Source organism: Ylistrum balloti, unplaced genomic scaffold (genome assembly GCF_031769215.1).
Source record: "Ylistrum balloti isolate Yb309-2 unplaced genomic scaffold, AGI_CSIRO_Ybal_v1 Utg370742, whole genome shotgun sequence".
Classification (NCBI taxonomy): Eukaryota; Metazoa; Mollusca; class Bivalvia; order Pectinida; family Pectinidae; genus Ylistrum; species Ylistrum balloti.
Window position 1 is genome coordinate 420,142 of NW_026782437.1, and position 15,396 is coordinate 435,537.

General features: G+C 34.9%; 2 protein-coding genes across 2 annotated transcripts in view; one reads left to right on the forward strand and one right to left on the reverse strand.

Moving 5' to 3' along the window:
- Nucleotides 1-5,677, forward strand: part of LOC132557939 (cilia- and flagella-associated protein 54-like) — a 49,967-nt gene extending 44,290 nt beyond the window's left edge. The window contains 3 exon segments of the mRNA XM_060222467.1: nucleotides 1,912-2,065; nucleotides 4,559-4,729; nucleotides 5,310-5,677. Of these exon segments, the coding sequence (XP_060078450.1) occupies nucleotides 1,912-2,065; nucleotides 4,559-4,729; nucleotides 5,310-5,432 (448 nt within the window). The 3' untranslated portion in view covers nucleotides 5,433-5,677.
- Nucleotides 5,678-8,625: 2,948 nt separating this feature from the next.
- Nucleotides 8,626-11,576, reverse strand: LOC132557986 (protein FAM72A-like). The gene is made up of 4 exons (XM_060222517.1): nucleotides 11,321-11,576; nucleotides 11,031-11,108; nucleotides 9,112-9,236; nucleotides 8,626-8,718 (listed from the first exon to the last, which is right to left on the reverse strand). Exons 1-4 carry the CDS (start codon nucleotides 11,491-11,493, stop codon nucleotides 8,633-8,635), a joined length of 462 nt encoding a protein of 153 aa, XP_060078500.1. The 5' UTR covers nucleotides 11,494-11,576; the 3' UTR covers nucleotides 8,626-8,632.
- Nucleotides 11,577-15,396: the final 3,820 nt, after the last annotated feature.

Consider the following 15,396-nt stretch of genomic DNA (forward strand, 5'->3'; position numbering starts at 1 on the left):
AATCTATCACAACTTAACAACTTTCACAATACATAAATCTATCACAACTCAACAACTTCACAACACATAAATCTATCACAACACAACAACCTTCACAACACATAAATCTATCACAACACAACAACTTCACAACACATAAATCAATCACAACTCAACAACACATAAATCATAACTCAACAACTTCACAACACACAAATCTATCACAACTCAACAACTTCACAACACATACAACACATAAATCTATCACAACTCAACAACTTTCACAACAAGTCAATCTATCACAACTCAACAACTTCACAACACATAAATCTATCACAACACAACAACCTTCACAACACATAAATCTATCACAACACAACAACTTCACAACACATAAATCAATCACAACTCAACAACCTTCACAACACACAAATCAATCACAACTCAACAACCTTCACAACACATAAATCAATCACAACTCAACAACCTTCACAACACATAAATCTATCACAACTCAACAACTTCACAACACATAAATCTATCACAACTCAACAACCTTCACAACAAGTAAATCTATCACAACTCAACAACCTTCACAACACATAAATCTATCACAACACATAAATCTATCACAACACATAAATCTATCACAACTCAACAACTTCACAACACATAAATCTATCACAACACATAAATCTATCACAACTCAACAACCTTCACAACACATAAATCTATCACAACTCAACAACCTTCACAACAAGTAAATCTATCACAACTCAACAACCTTCACAACACATAAATCTATCACAACTCAACAACCTTCACAACACATAAATCTATCACAACACATAAATCTATCACAACTCAACAACCTTCACAACACATAAGTCTATCACAACACATAAATCTGTCACAACTCAACAACCTTCGCAACACATAAATCTATCACAACTCAACAACCTTCACAACACACAAATCTATCACAACTCAACAACCTTCACAACACATAAATCTATCACAACACAACAACCTTCACAACACACTAATCTATCACAACTCAACGACCTTCACAACACATAAATCTATCACAACAAGTAAATCTATCACAACTGTCAACAACATTTACAACACATAAATCTATCACAACTCAACAACCTTCACAACACATAAATCTATCACAACTCAACAACTTCACAACACACAAATCTATCACAACTCAACAACCTTCACAACACATAAATCTATCACAACTCAACGACCTTCACAACACACAAATCTATCACAACTCAACAACCTTCACAACACATAAATCTAACACAACACAACAACCTTCACAACACATATCTAACACAACACAACAACCTTCACAACAAGTAAATCTATCACAACTCAACAACCTTCATAACTCAACAACTTCACAACACACAAATCTATCACAACACAATAACTTCACAACACATATATCTATCACAACACATAAATCTATCACAACACAACAACTTCACAACAAGTAAATCTATCACAACTCAACAACCTTCACAACTCAACAACTTCACAACACACAAATCTATCACAACACAATAACTTCACAACACATATATCTATCACAACACATAAATCTATCACAACACAACAACTTCACAACAAGTAAATCTATCACAACTCAACAACCTTCACAACTCAACAACTTCACAGCACATAAATCTATCACAACTCAACAACCTTCACAACACATAAATCTAACACAACACAACAACCTTCACAACAAGTAAATCTATCACAACTCAACAACCTTCACAACTCAACTACTTCACAACACATAAATCTATCACAACTCAACAACTTTCACAACTCAACAACTTCACAACACATAAATCTATCGCAACCCAATAATTTTCACAACAAAGCTGTACTTCTGTTATTCCCCTTCAGATTGGCTGTACTGGCACAGAGGGCAGAGATATCCCTGGTAGAGAAGAAGAAGAAAGACCCAGTAGCCCCCTCCCCGACTCCCACTTCTAAACCCAAGAAAGGTCAGAGGATCAAGGCCCTTTCACCAAAGGTTGAACGGGATGAGCGACTGGAGGTAGGCACACACAGAACATGTGAACCAGCTCTATGTAGCATTCTCTTATTCCTGGGTCTTTGTCAGTGAAAACAACAAAGAGATATTATTGATTTACTGCATGTATCCTGCAATAAGCCAAGGGGCCGATACATTATCTCTCATAAAATTCAGGGCAAATGGTTGGTAGTGATCCTCTATTGATGTGGGTGGGCTTATTACCAGACATGGGCTTATTACTTGATAGATATAGTAATCTATAGTTCTCTCAAGGCAAGATCACCGAAAGCATTGTGGTTCTTTCGAAGCAAGATCATCAAAACCATGCTGTTAAAGAAAAAGATAATTTACATTCCATTATCCTATTGACTATAATAGTTTCAGTGACCTGTTTAGATGTATATGATCAGCTCAGTGTCTACAGAATAGCTTTAGAGATTCCAGTGTTTGATTTCCCTGGACACATTGCTTCAGATTTTGCTGTCCTCCTTAGATCTCTGTGTAGTGGTAGATTAGAGTAGGAATCATAGAATTTTTAGTAAATGTACAAATTTTAACCTTCATTTAATGCACATTTAATTTTACATCATTTTGTTTGCCTTATTTCAAAATTTGTAACACTGCATGCTGATTTTTTTCAAAGGATTTCCCTCCCATCGAGGTAAGAGTAGTCGTTTGGGCAAGTCACAATTAGTAGTGCTTTCACTATTTGGCTTCTGGGGCTGGTATTTTAATTTGTTGGAGACAAAGCAAGGGTATGCGTCCTGTGACAAAACATTTCTGAGATCCATTTGTTGTAGCTGTGATAGTTTTGTAGTGTCTTCCGTTAGATGTGGTCAGCTTGTTGTATTTTGTGTCAATGTAAGGTTGCTACTTCCTCCATCCTGTTCATTTCTTCTCTCACTCTTTTTGGATAAGTTTCCTTCCCTACCCTGATCTCAGGTAACGAAATACATGTTAATTTGTTACAAATCCCTGTGCAGGCCTTTTATTATAAAAAATCTACACATACATTTCTTGGGCAGCCTCTGTGTACAGCATGTCACATCAGATGTAGATACTTCATCTTTTTATCAACACTTCACTATTTGTTTGCAAAAGAGAATGATATGATTGATGATGTTTTCAAAGTGATAAAAAGGAAAAAATCTGAACACAAAAAATCACTTTACAGGGCATCTTCTTGAGGTTTGTTGAGTTGAACTTCATTTAATCATAGATGTAACAAAGTGTAACATAATGTAACAAAGTGTAACATAATGTAACAAAGTGTAACATAATGTAAGTGTAACAAGTCCTATAGGCTCACTGATACAGGTGCTTCTATATGGGAGTAATTTAAGTCAGATGGGTGTTTGATATATACTGAGGGTAATGTGTGTTTCTTCTGTTTTGGGGAAAATAAGAATATATCAAAATTTAGTATGGGTTTATGTGTTTGTAAGACATTAATATGGAGACATCAGATAGTTATACAATAGGTTTTTGTTCTCTAAGGATTTCATAGATCCCGAGGAACTCCTTGACAACGAGGTAAGTTTGGTGGTGTTGGGCCAAACAGGCAGTGTGTGTCATACATGGGCTGTGGAAATGCTGGTACAAAGTTCGATAAACGATGTGTAACTGTTTGTTAAGATGTAATTTGGTGGTGGATGATGGAAGTTAATACAAAGCTGGGTGACACAGAATGATAGAAGGCTAGATGGATGTAATGTACCATACTGTTTAAATGTTTATATCAATTATGTAATGCTGTATCATTGTTTTCTAATTTTTTGTTGATCGTTGATGTCTCTAATGCAGGAGAAAGAGATGATAATTTTGTATCTTTTTAATGTTTTGTTTAAAGGACTTACTTGTACTACTGGAGTATGGGAACAGAGTGTATATATTGGGTACTAAAATCGATTTTTCAATTCCAGATATTGACTTGATCATTACATCATCATAATGATTATTGCTAGTACAACACAGATCATGCAAAGTTCATGATTGTTCGACTAATATAAAGATTTTTTTTTCATTTCAAATTGTCCTTTGATCACATTCTGTCTCATTTGTTGGGTTAAGAATATTCTAAGGTACTGTAAATGACTTATATTTCGTGTGGAAGTTATTTTCACATCAATAAGCTACAAGAACCAATCCCAAATTCAAATCCTTCGTGATTATTTGTACAAAAATAATTCTTGATGACATCCATGCTGATTGGTTATCAATATCAGAGTCCATTTATCTAATAGCCCATCATTCGTGAATTTAAAGTCATTTCTAGGTCACTGATTGTGAAATCATGTATTTGCAAATATGTCTGAAGAGATAAGTTCATGAAATAAATTATTTGTGGAAGTGATTTACAGTAGTTATATCCTAGACGAGTTCCCAGTTAATGTTAAACAGGCTTTCAACAATACCTTGAATGCCTTTAGTGTTTACTATGGTATGGGCTAAACCTGGGTTTTTGTGTTGACAATATTTGTACTGACAATATAGTGAACTTGTTTGTGTTGTCAGAACCTGCTGAAGCAGTGTGTGGATGATGTGAAGACTCTGCTAGGTTTGCCACACGCTAACTCCACAGGAGAGTTGTCAGAGAAGGCAGAGAAGGAGAAATCAGAAAAAGCAGAGAAAGAGAAAGCAGAGAAAGTGGAGAAATCAGAGACTGGATCCATTGTTGCCACAGAGGTAGGTGTAATCAGGTGTTATTGTTGGAGACTTGAAATGCACCTTTATAAACACTTATGATGTTGTACTACACAGTGTCATTCAAACATATCCCACAATGCAAAGCAATGCATCCTAGAGTTTAACTATGAAGTATTGTATCCATCTGTGATTTTAAAGACATGATTCATATTTACAATTCAGATTTATGCTTGCAAATATAAATGCATTTCAGCTTTATTGGAGGTTTATTTGATTTCATTTTCATTTTACAAAATGTGTTGTTATTTCAGTATATCAGCGTCTTTATTCTTACCTCGGTTTATACAAGACACCAAATACAAACTAAATTTTGACTTCTCTTCAATTACTACAGCCATTTTGTTACTTTTGTACAATTTAGCCTGAAACTTAGTCTGCTTTTGGATGCAGAAATTGTGATGCAGTTATATGAAAAAATATTCTCTGCAATTGTACTGTCATACAAAATCCTCTTTTTGAAAATTATACAATATTGATGGAATACAATTAGCAATAAGTTAGAATTGAAGCCTGATTGGGTACCAACTCTAGTCACTGTAATGATGTATTTTATCTTCAGCTGCCATTTGAGGTGACAAAGAAGAACATTGCTGCATTAGAGAGTCTTTTTGACCCCAGCTTTGGCTACACAGCCCAGGGCACTGATATTGTCCAATGGCTTCTCAAGGTCATCAAATCCTAATTGAGTGACCTGATGATGACTGACTGATGCTTGCTCAGGGTCATCAAGCTTGCAGGACTGACTTGTGAATGCTAAAAACAAAACTGTGATAGAAAAATGTTTAAAGTATGGACTTGTTATGTGATTAACTTTATTGATATCTGTGATAGAAAAATATTAATGTATAAAGAGAATATTTGACATCTTTGTATCTGAACACTATTCTACTACTGATCTTATATTTTGCTATGTGTGTTATATGTTTCTGTGTGTAAAAACTTAGATTAATTAGTATTTATATAAGAATGTTATTACAGCACTTGTAGGAGGTTTTCTTCTGATTTTTATTAATTTTCACATAAAACTATCTTTCCAGCTATCTACTATGGAAGTTTTCTTTTATTTCTTAAAATCGTAACACATAGTTGAATGAAGACATTCATTAATTATTCAATGTACTTCAATGTATTCCATCCATTGACAGCTGATTACAATCTATCCATTGACGACAGATTACAATATATTCCATTGACAGCTGATTACAATATATTCGGTCCATTGACAGCTGATTACAATGTTTTCCGTCCATTGACAGCTGATTACAATGTTTTCCGTCCATTGACAACTGATTACAATGTTTTCCGTCCATTGACAGCTGATTACAATGTTTTCCGTCCATTGACAGCTGATTACAATGTTTTCCGTCCATTGACAGCTGATTACAATATATTCCGTCCATTGACAACTGATTACGATGTATTCAGTCCATTGACAACTGATTACAATATATTCCGTCCATTGACAACTGATTACAATATATTCCGTCCATTGACAGCTGATTACAATATATTCCGTCCATTGACAACTGATTACGATGTATTCAGTCCATTGACAACTGATTACGATGTATTCAGTCCATTGACAACTGATTACAATATATTCCGTCCATTGACAACTGATTACAATATATTCCGTCCATTGACAACTGATTACGATGTATTCCAACCAGTGACAACTTATTACAATGTATTCCATCATTGGTAATTGATTACAATGTATTGCATCCATTGACAACTACTATAGTGTATTTTGTACATTGACAACTACGTACTGAACAATATATTCTGTACAATAACCACTGAGCAATGTGTTCCATGTATTGACAACTATTGCACAGTGTTTGCAACCATTGACAACTACTGTACAATGACATTCTAGCTGTAGTGTATTTTGTACATTGACATCTACTGTACAATGCATTCCTTTCTTTTACAAGGTTGTTGTAAATGTTTGCATTATTATCTAATGTAACAAAGGACATGCTGTTCTTTGAACTATAGTGTTTTATTGTATAGTTATTGATTGGAGAGATATCTTGGTTGAAGCATCAGAAAGTTTTGGAAAATCAACACATGCCAGTGTGATATATTTATCTGCCTATAGACTCGTGACTTATGAATATAATATTCAATTGGTGAACCACTGCTTGTATTATCTAGATATTTAACATTGAACAGAAAAGAAAACACATTTTTATGTATCAATAATTTATTTTCAATAAACAATATATTGGAACTAGTTCCATAACCTTTACATCAACTCTTGGTTGTGTTTGTAAACAAACATTAGTACAATAATGTTATACAGTAATCACAGCATAAGCTCTCTGTTTACAGGGATACAAAACAGACTAAAAATTGTTATAGCAACAAACATATCACAAAACAAAATGTCGGTGGACATGACAAAATTCTGCCTATACTACAAAACTGACAACGGATAGGGACTACAATTCCTAATAAAATGTGATAAACACACTCAATATGAAATATACAAGATATTAGTAGAAATTTCAGGACTACAAACAAGGATAGGGAAGATATGCCTGCATAGTATGCTTGTACTTACACACCTATGTAGTGATTTTTGCACACCAGTATTATAACATTCATGGTGGTGTTATAATGAAGACTAACAATATAACATACTGACATAACTTTGATATAATATAGACAAATGATTATTAAGGTAAATTGGTAACATTGATGGTTCTATCAAAGTTCCTATATTTTTTTTTACTTATAATACATGTATAACTCCTGATGATTTGACATAAAAAAAGATTTGTTTGAGGCACAAGGAACTATTTCCACATTTTTAGTGTCTCATTAAATTAATAGCATGTTTTTGCAAAGAAAATCTCCCTTTAAATCCTAGATAAAAAGGTTTAATATACAATGCGCACACTTTGTATAACACATATTACATTTATACTAGAAATGTAGATATTGTAAACACAGTTCACATTGAGTTGAATAAATCATACTTTACCCAATAAATGATTTATATACTACACATAAGTGTAACACAGCAGTATAAAATGTATTGTTTCTCTACACTGACCACAAGCTATTGCATGGAATGGGTCCAGGATAATCTTCAAAACTTTAAAATGTCAATATCTACAGGATAATGAGGGTTCCTGTAAGCAACAGTTCTTTCATTGGCTTTACATTTATGTGTAATGCCTAAAACTGGACAAAATTATCTGGTCCTCATGAAGAGGATTACTAGAATATAAATGTTAGCTTGAAAAGTCTTGACCCAGAATTTTCAAATGTTTATGCAGTCAGAAATACCTTCGTTATAATAAATAGGACAAATAACATTGTAAATTGCAAAACTAACACATGAAAAACAAATGCCATTTGTCCAGCTCCCAAGTTGGGAGTAATAATCATAGATATCTAGGTTTTGTTTTCGTCCTTAAAAAACAATGTTACTTTCTAACAAAGTTTTTATCTTGGTAGAAGTACAGAGTCAAAGACCAAAGAAAACAAATCTTATTGTGCATAGCACTTTTGTTCCAGTTTGAAACTGGTACCAGCGTCCCTGCTTCTGCAAGAAAGAAACCGAGACAAATTGCTGTCTGTAGAACTGGGTTTTGTCCTCATGCTGTTCCAGCTGTAACGGAGAACCAATCTCCAGACTGAAACTCATCACCTGGCTTGCAGTATTGCTTCTGCGACAACTGTGATCTTAGGTCCCTTATTGACAACTCACTGTGAGGATCTCTAGGGAAAGCAATTGCACTTTTGTTACCATGTGATGATGCTTTGGTTATCAATTCAAGTGATGAAGTGATGATACTTGTCCTGAGTTTACTTAGTGACAGCTCTCATCCTATATGCTGTCGCTGAAAAGATTTGTCCAGGACTTCTCTAGCGACAACACTCGTCCTCCAACATGCCAGCGGCATGGTCATGGCGATCAGCTGGAATGTCCCCCCAAAGCATCACCTTCTCCCCTGTATAAGTAAAACAAAACTTACAGTTCAAACAACAGTGATTAAATCTTTAAATTTGAAGGTTTAAAAGATCTGGTGTTCAAAACACATAGCATTTTGAGCATTCTCATCTTTTGTATGTTATTCCCGTAATGCACACATATACCAGTATTTTATGTGTAATTTTAGTGTGGATCGTGAGAAAAGCATTTTATGACAAGAAAAACATACACTGTACACGTGTCCATATTTAAGTAGTCTATGAAATATTATTTCAGTTATGCTTATCATTATACTATATGTTTTATCATAAACATACATCTATTATAATGTTGTATGCATTAATATAGGGAATATTCATGGGCAAATGTAATTAGTTACAACAAAGAATGAGATTTGTTTGCAGATACAGACCTTGTGGGTTAAGTCTATCCATTGGTAGGATAGCCTGTCTATAGAACATCCACATATGGCCATTGTTGCAGGACTTGATACACTTGATACAGGGCATTCGAACATGGTACCCAACCACATTACCGCTGAATCAGACAAACATGGTACATGTATTTGATATTGAACTGCTTGATTGAGGGGGAAAAGCATAAGTATACAACATTGGTTTCACTCAAGACAAAACAATAGTATTGGAATGATGTGTCATAACTACCATAATGACAAAAACCTTAGTATTTTCATTATTCTAACAACTAAAAAGTGAATCTCACAAATTACAGATAATGATAACTTTTACCCCTGTGTCGATAAGAATAAAAGTTTATATGTAAATGCTTGTTAATACGTTGTTTTTTCAATGTATCCTGATGGGTTTTATCATTTTTATCTAATTTGTTGAAAAAACTTGATGCAACCAAATTTATTATCTTTTCTTTCCAGTATACCAACAGCAAGACATCACAACTAAACCTTGCTCGACCTGTACCAGTATACTCTTCAATAAAGGTCATTGTAGTTCATTTCTTTCCACCATGTAACTGATCAATTATCAAACATGACCTTGGGCCTTTTGGTATTAAAATCAAAAGTGTTTTGAAGATTTAAAAACTACCGACATCTGTGACCAGTTACTTTGTAAATGGATCAACATTATTCATGTATTGGGACCCGACACACTAGTGAAAAAATACATAGGAAGTGAAAGGAATTAAACAGATGATGAAATAATATCATATATCGAGAGATATTATTGGCAATTTAATTGTTGAATCTGTATGGTATGTTGAATCAGAAGCTGTTTTCAGGGTTTTCCATAAGAGCCGGTCGCCGGCCAATTTGACCGGCTTTTTTTTTTATCATTTTGGCTGCCTACACCAATCCAGTTCCATAATAAAGTTCCGTACACGACTACACGTACACGGCAGGCCAGCCTCCTACTTTCACTACACAGCCTACTACTAACAAAATTATGGAAAACCCTGCAGTTTTGGAAATATCAGCCGAGATAAAAATTTCATCTCTGACCATACAGGGAGTTTGATACTTGTCTGTTCACCTATAATACAAATCAATATCCAATACCTATGGTTTATTTATAACTGCCCAACTATTGACCTAGTGTCTCTTGGTTATTCTGAAGCAGTTGATTGAAGATTTTTATACTTCTGACATTTGAGCTTAAACTTGATAGCACTTGCTTCATCCAAGCTATCTACTGGCAAAAAAAATCATGTTCTGAAAGTGATTTAGAGATTTCAGTACGTTCCTGTGATATTGAACTGTGTCAATGTCAAACTAAATGACTTTACTCAAAATTCTGCAGGTACATTTTCATGTCAGAATATGTATACTTTCCAGGCTAAACACAAAACTTGATGCCTCGATGATTTTTGACAACTGGGTGCCATGAAATTCAGTCAAGGCTATTCACTTGAACAAATTGATTGTTCTTGACCCATTATGCTACTAACTCTATGTCAGCTGTGTGGGTGCAGGCATGTGTCAACAATACACAGAAATGCAATTGTCAGGTCCTGCTTATTGATCCATATATGGTCGCTCGATATAGATAGGTTAGCTCTTGACAATTGTTCTAAATATATATATGATGCATTTTTCTCTATGAATATGGATGTTGTTTGCATTGTCAACGTACTTTACAAGGAATGATTATGTGCAGCTGTAGAAGTGAATGAGAGCTAGAAAAAAGGGTAAAAACCTGAAATCCTGTAATTTAACTTATTATATCAATAGGCCTATATTAGATTTCCAAAATATGGACTGTGATGTATTTTTAGAATTTCCGATTCAGGCATAATATATGTAGAAAAAAGTATTGTAGGTCCTTAACTGGAAAAGTAAAGTACAATTCTACATACCATACGGTGCAGGCCATATGTTCTATCAGACAGTCACAGTTGTCGGTGTAGAACTTCTCATCTGTCAACTCCACGGCCCTGAAACAAAATACCATTAGGCAACATTGTACAACATAATTTTTATCAAACCAATTTCGATAAATCCCTGTAGTCCTTATATATGACACGTTTGGTAAGTTTACCAAGGTCGTCTGCTCGGTTAGTAGCCTATACATCGCATTAAGAATCATAAAGCAGTGCTTGCGAGTGTTACCAATTATGTCTGCTGATAATATGCGGTTGTTACTTACCCTTCTTCTTGAATATCAGTTGAAAAAAGTTCAGTCTGAGAATCTGCCAAAAGCACTGCTTTCATCGCTCGTCTACAAACAGTAGAATCACAGTACGCACAATCAAGAATGAAAACTTGTTTACGCCTGAAAGATGGGGCAACATTGTCAACTTTCTGTGCGTTGCTACTCATAATGTTATCGTTTGGCCTGTATTAAGTTTCTCTTTCCTAAACAAATTTCTTTCTAATGTATTATGGTAACTTGTTCTTTAGTTCACCTCCTTTTTCTTGTAAACCACGGCGTCTTTTGTGATAGCTGCTACGTCTTACCGGCGTCTCAACACGACATGTGGCGGATGTTTACATATGAAAACTGGGTTCTCATTGGCTTTGCGACTACTGTCAAATTTGTTAGCTAGATTTTTATTGGTTAATAGCAAATGTTGTTTCTAAGCAAGTGCGCTCTCGTGTTATCCCGGATTGCATCACGAGATTTCCAGGTTACCCACAATGCTGCACTTGACCTTTTTCGGGTAGCTCGACAAGTGATGATCGGTGAGGATATGTTTTATGTGCATAACTGACAGCTACGGATCTACCCGAATATAGATATGGCAACCGAAAGGAAAGCCAAAAAGGAGAAAGAACTGGCGTTGGAATTCGATAATCATTCGAGAGGTAAGTAAAACAATAGAATGTAATCCATAAGCATCGTCTGATGTCTATGATACACATGCGATAGTTATGTCATTTGTATTCGGTGGCACGAGACAGTACTCACGTCACTTTCCTTTTTCGGTGGCCCCTGAATTTTACTCGTCGGCTGTTTAGGTTAGTTCCGTTGCGGAAAGGGATATGGAACACTTTGTCAACACCGGTTACAAATCACTAGCCATTGCTTCCGTTTTTGTTCAGTGAACCGCGACTTTATTGACATAATTGTTATATATGACCCCGCGTGACCCCAAGGTGTCCACTCGTGCTTTTAATTCGTCTGCTATTAAGTGATTAGCAGAACACACACTGTCGCAATAGGACAATGGTCGATACACATTCTTGTGTTGTTACCAGAGAGAGAGATAGTTTCGCAGAAAGTCACCCGTTGGCAGTAAATAAATCTGAGTCACTCTAGATCTAGGACGTCATTGATTGTCTATTGATAAGCAGATATATTTTTATTTCTACATAAAGCACATTGCTTTGCAGTAGTTGACATATTTCTATACTATTTTTTGTCCTCTCCAAATTGATACTTTGGCAAATCTTGGGTTAGTGACTAATCAGTTCAAAATCTAGTAACAAAAGATACAGAAATTACTCTGTATTGACAGACGAGGCAGGTACCAGCCATTTATTGCTTTATATATAATTTGCTTGAACCAGGTACATGTCTACTGCTTATATTCAAAGTTTCCAACTACAAATTGTGTAAGAATGATGTTTCAGTGGTAGTCAAATCAGATTTGTTTTGTTGACTATCAAATCCCCAGGTAATCTATCAAGAAAATTCAAGACCAAATAATATGTGACAGTGACCATAGCCATATGAACACACTAATAAAGGAAGTTCAATTCCTAGTTATTCCCCGCTTCAAATGTGATGTATTGGCAGGGTAAAGGCCCTTAAAACCTAAATAGTATATGTTCCTGCATAGGGGGATTGTTCCTGTTTAGGAGGAGTGAGAGGTAGAGGAGGGACAGAGTTGTCTCATTAAACTTTCTTCGGCACTTGCTGATCATTCGTAGATCTTTTCATTTTAAAGCAAATGGAAAGACAGAACAGAAACATAATGGATGAGGTGCTCATATCCAAATGAAGAAAAAGTTATAAGTGTAAAGTAATTAGCTGTCTCCAAATTTGGTTTTAAATGTCTGTTCTGATGGAAGAAAAGTTCTACACATTACTGAGATTGTAGTATGAATTTTAAATGTATCCTTTGAAGCGTGACCAGTGCCCCCATTAATCCTTAAGCAGTCCCTGTGAAAACTTCCTGATGCTTTATACTGGGAAGAAATATTTATAGAAATGTGAAACAGATATGTTTGAAATAAAACTTAACAAATGATGTATGTACACATACTTATGATATCACGAATTTGACTTCATTGACAAACAGCCTGGACTTTAAAACTCATCATATCATTTCCTTGTAATTTTCTTATGTAGGTGAATTGGAAACTTTGTTACCATGATGAGTAACAGTTTAAAATTACATTGCTCTTTTAGGTAGTCTGCAATGTTTGGCTAATTATAACAGATGATTTCATGAAAATGTACATGTTCACAATTACTTTCCACAATTACAATCCACAAAAATAACAATTTTATGAAGGGAAATTGAAAATACATGCCAAACACATTTCATGAGTACAGAATTTGGGTGTATTGCATGTGGTGTATAACAATAGGCCCATTACATCTACAACTCACCTGATCTATACCTGACAGAGAGTGACAAGTTCCTTATGACCTTTGAACTTGTGCTTATAATTAACAAAATAAGTATTAAACGTTGAGATGTCTTTTTTACCTTATGGTTTATTTATACACAAGTACAACTGTATATATTTCTATCTGAAGTAAGTGTACTTAAATTATCTCAGTGTTTAATTTCCTCCCTTATGAAATAATCTTTTTCAACATTGAATTAAGTTGATAAGCCTTGGTTTTAAATGAAAATAGATAGTTTTTGATGATCCTTCCATAACTTATAAAAGTTACATGGTATCATTTTCATAGAAGATTGTCCATGAATGTCATGTAGATAATACTGTACATACTGGGATCATGCTGATGGTACCGTGTAATGGGCCTTATACCTGAGAAAACAATGTCAACTATTTCTGTAAAGACAGGCATGTGCTAGGTAATTTGTACTAGCTGTGAGAAGGAAATAAATGTATGTTTTGTACTCTATTGACAAGTGAATGTAGGCTAATCTTCATGTACAGATAGCAGACATGTTTCCAGATAACACAATAAAAGCAGAATGAGAGACATTCGGCTGATACATACAGGCAGCATTTATCTACATCTACAATGCATTTGAATGTGTTAAACACAGACCAAATCAGGAGGCCATGTCCCACTGGAAAACAGCGCAGGGTGACCCTTCTCCCTCAGGTTATTGAATGTACTGATCTTTGGAAGGATCAGCAGCACATTTGTATTCCCTTTGATAATATTGGAATAGAATACCGTATTCTGACGCCATATTCATAGTTGTCATTTACGTAATGTAGAAGTTAACCAAAGAAACCTGTGACTCAGAGTCAGGTACAGGCTTATAATTAAAATGCATGGAAATAAATTCATTTTTAATACCATTAAAAAAAACAATAACTTTAGGTGCAGCAAAAACATATCTCAATACCAGATAACCCTGATATCATAAAAGTCACAGGCTATGGAGTTTTCAAATACATTGTATATGATATTCCAGCTGATTGTTTGGTTTCCACAAACATATCAACTTCTTTTGGTAAAGATTTTGAAAAAAGGCAAGCTATTACTGATGTTTGGTTTTTGATTGTTTTTCCCTGATTTTATATTTGCCTTGGCTGTGGAAAAAAAATCATGCTGATCAGTTGAATTTGTTATAAGTAAACATAGGTGTCTGTCTGATTAACAAATTCTTTGTGTGAAAAAATTGTCTAGACAAGTCAAGGTCGAACCAACTGGGATGTTGTGTACAATTATCAGTGTCCTCCATCAGATAGATCACCTGATGCCACAGACTACAATTACAGGTCAATTTTAGGGATATTCATAATCAACCATGTGATACTTGTGTACCCAGACTTGTATATTCATCATCACATATCCTTTATTTTGCCTCCAACAGTCAACCCGGACATAAATGATGGTTGTGCACTTAACCATATCTTGACCTTGAACTATCCTACCCCTCCACATGTCCACTCTACTGTAACCTTTGTCATTAGCCTCCTGCTGCTGCTCTTTTGATCCCTGAGGTACAGAACATAGTCATCACCATAGCAATTTAATCTACCAGCACCAAATATTTACAGGTTTAATAATATACTGTATATGTACATACTTCAGTGGTAATCTCATTTTAACTTTATCACGCT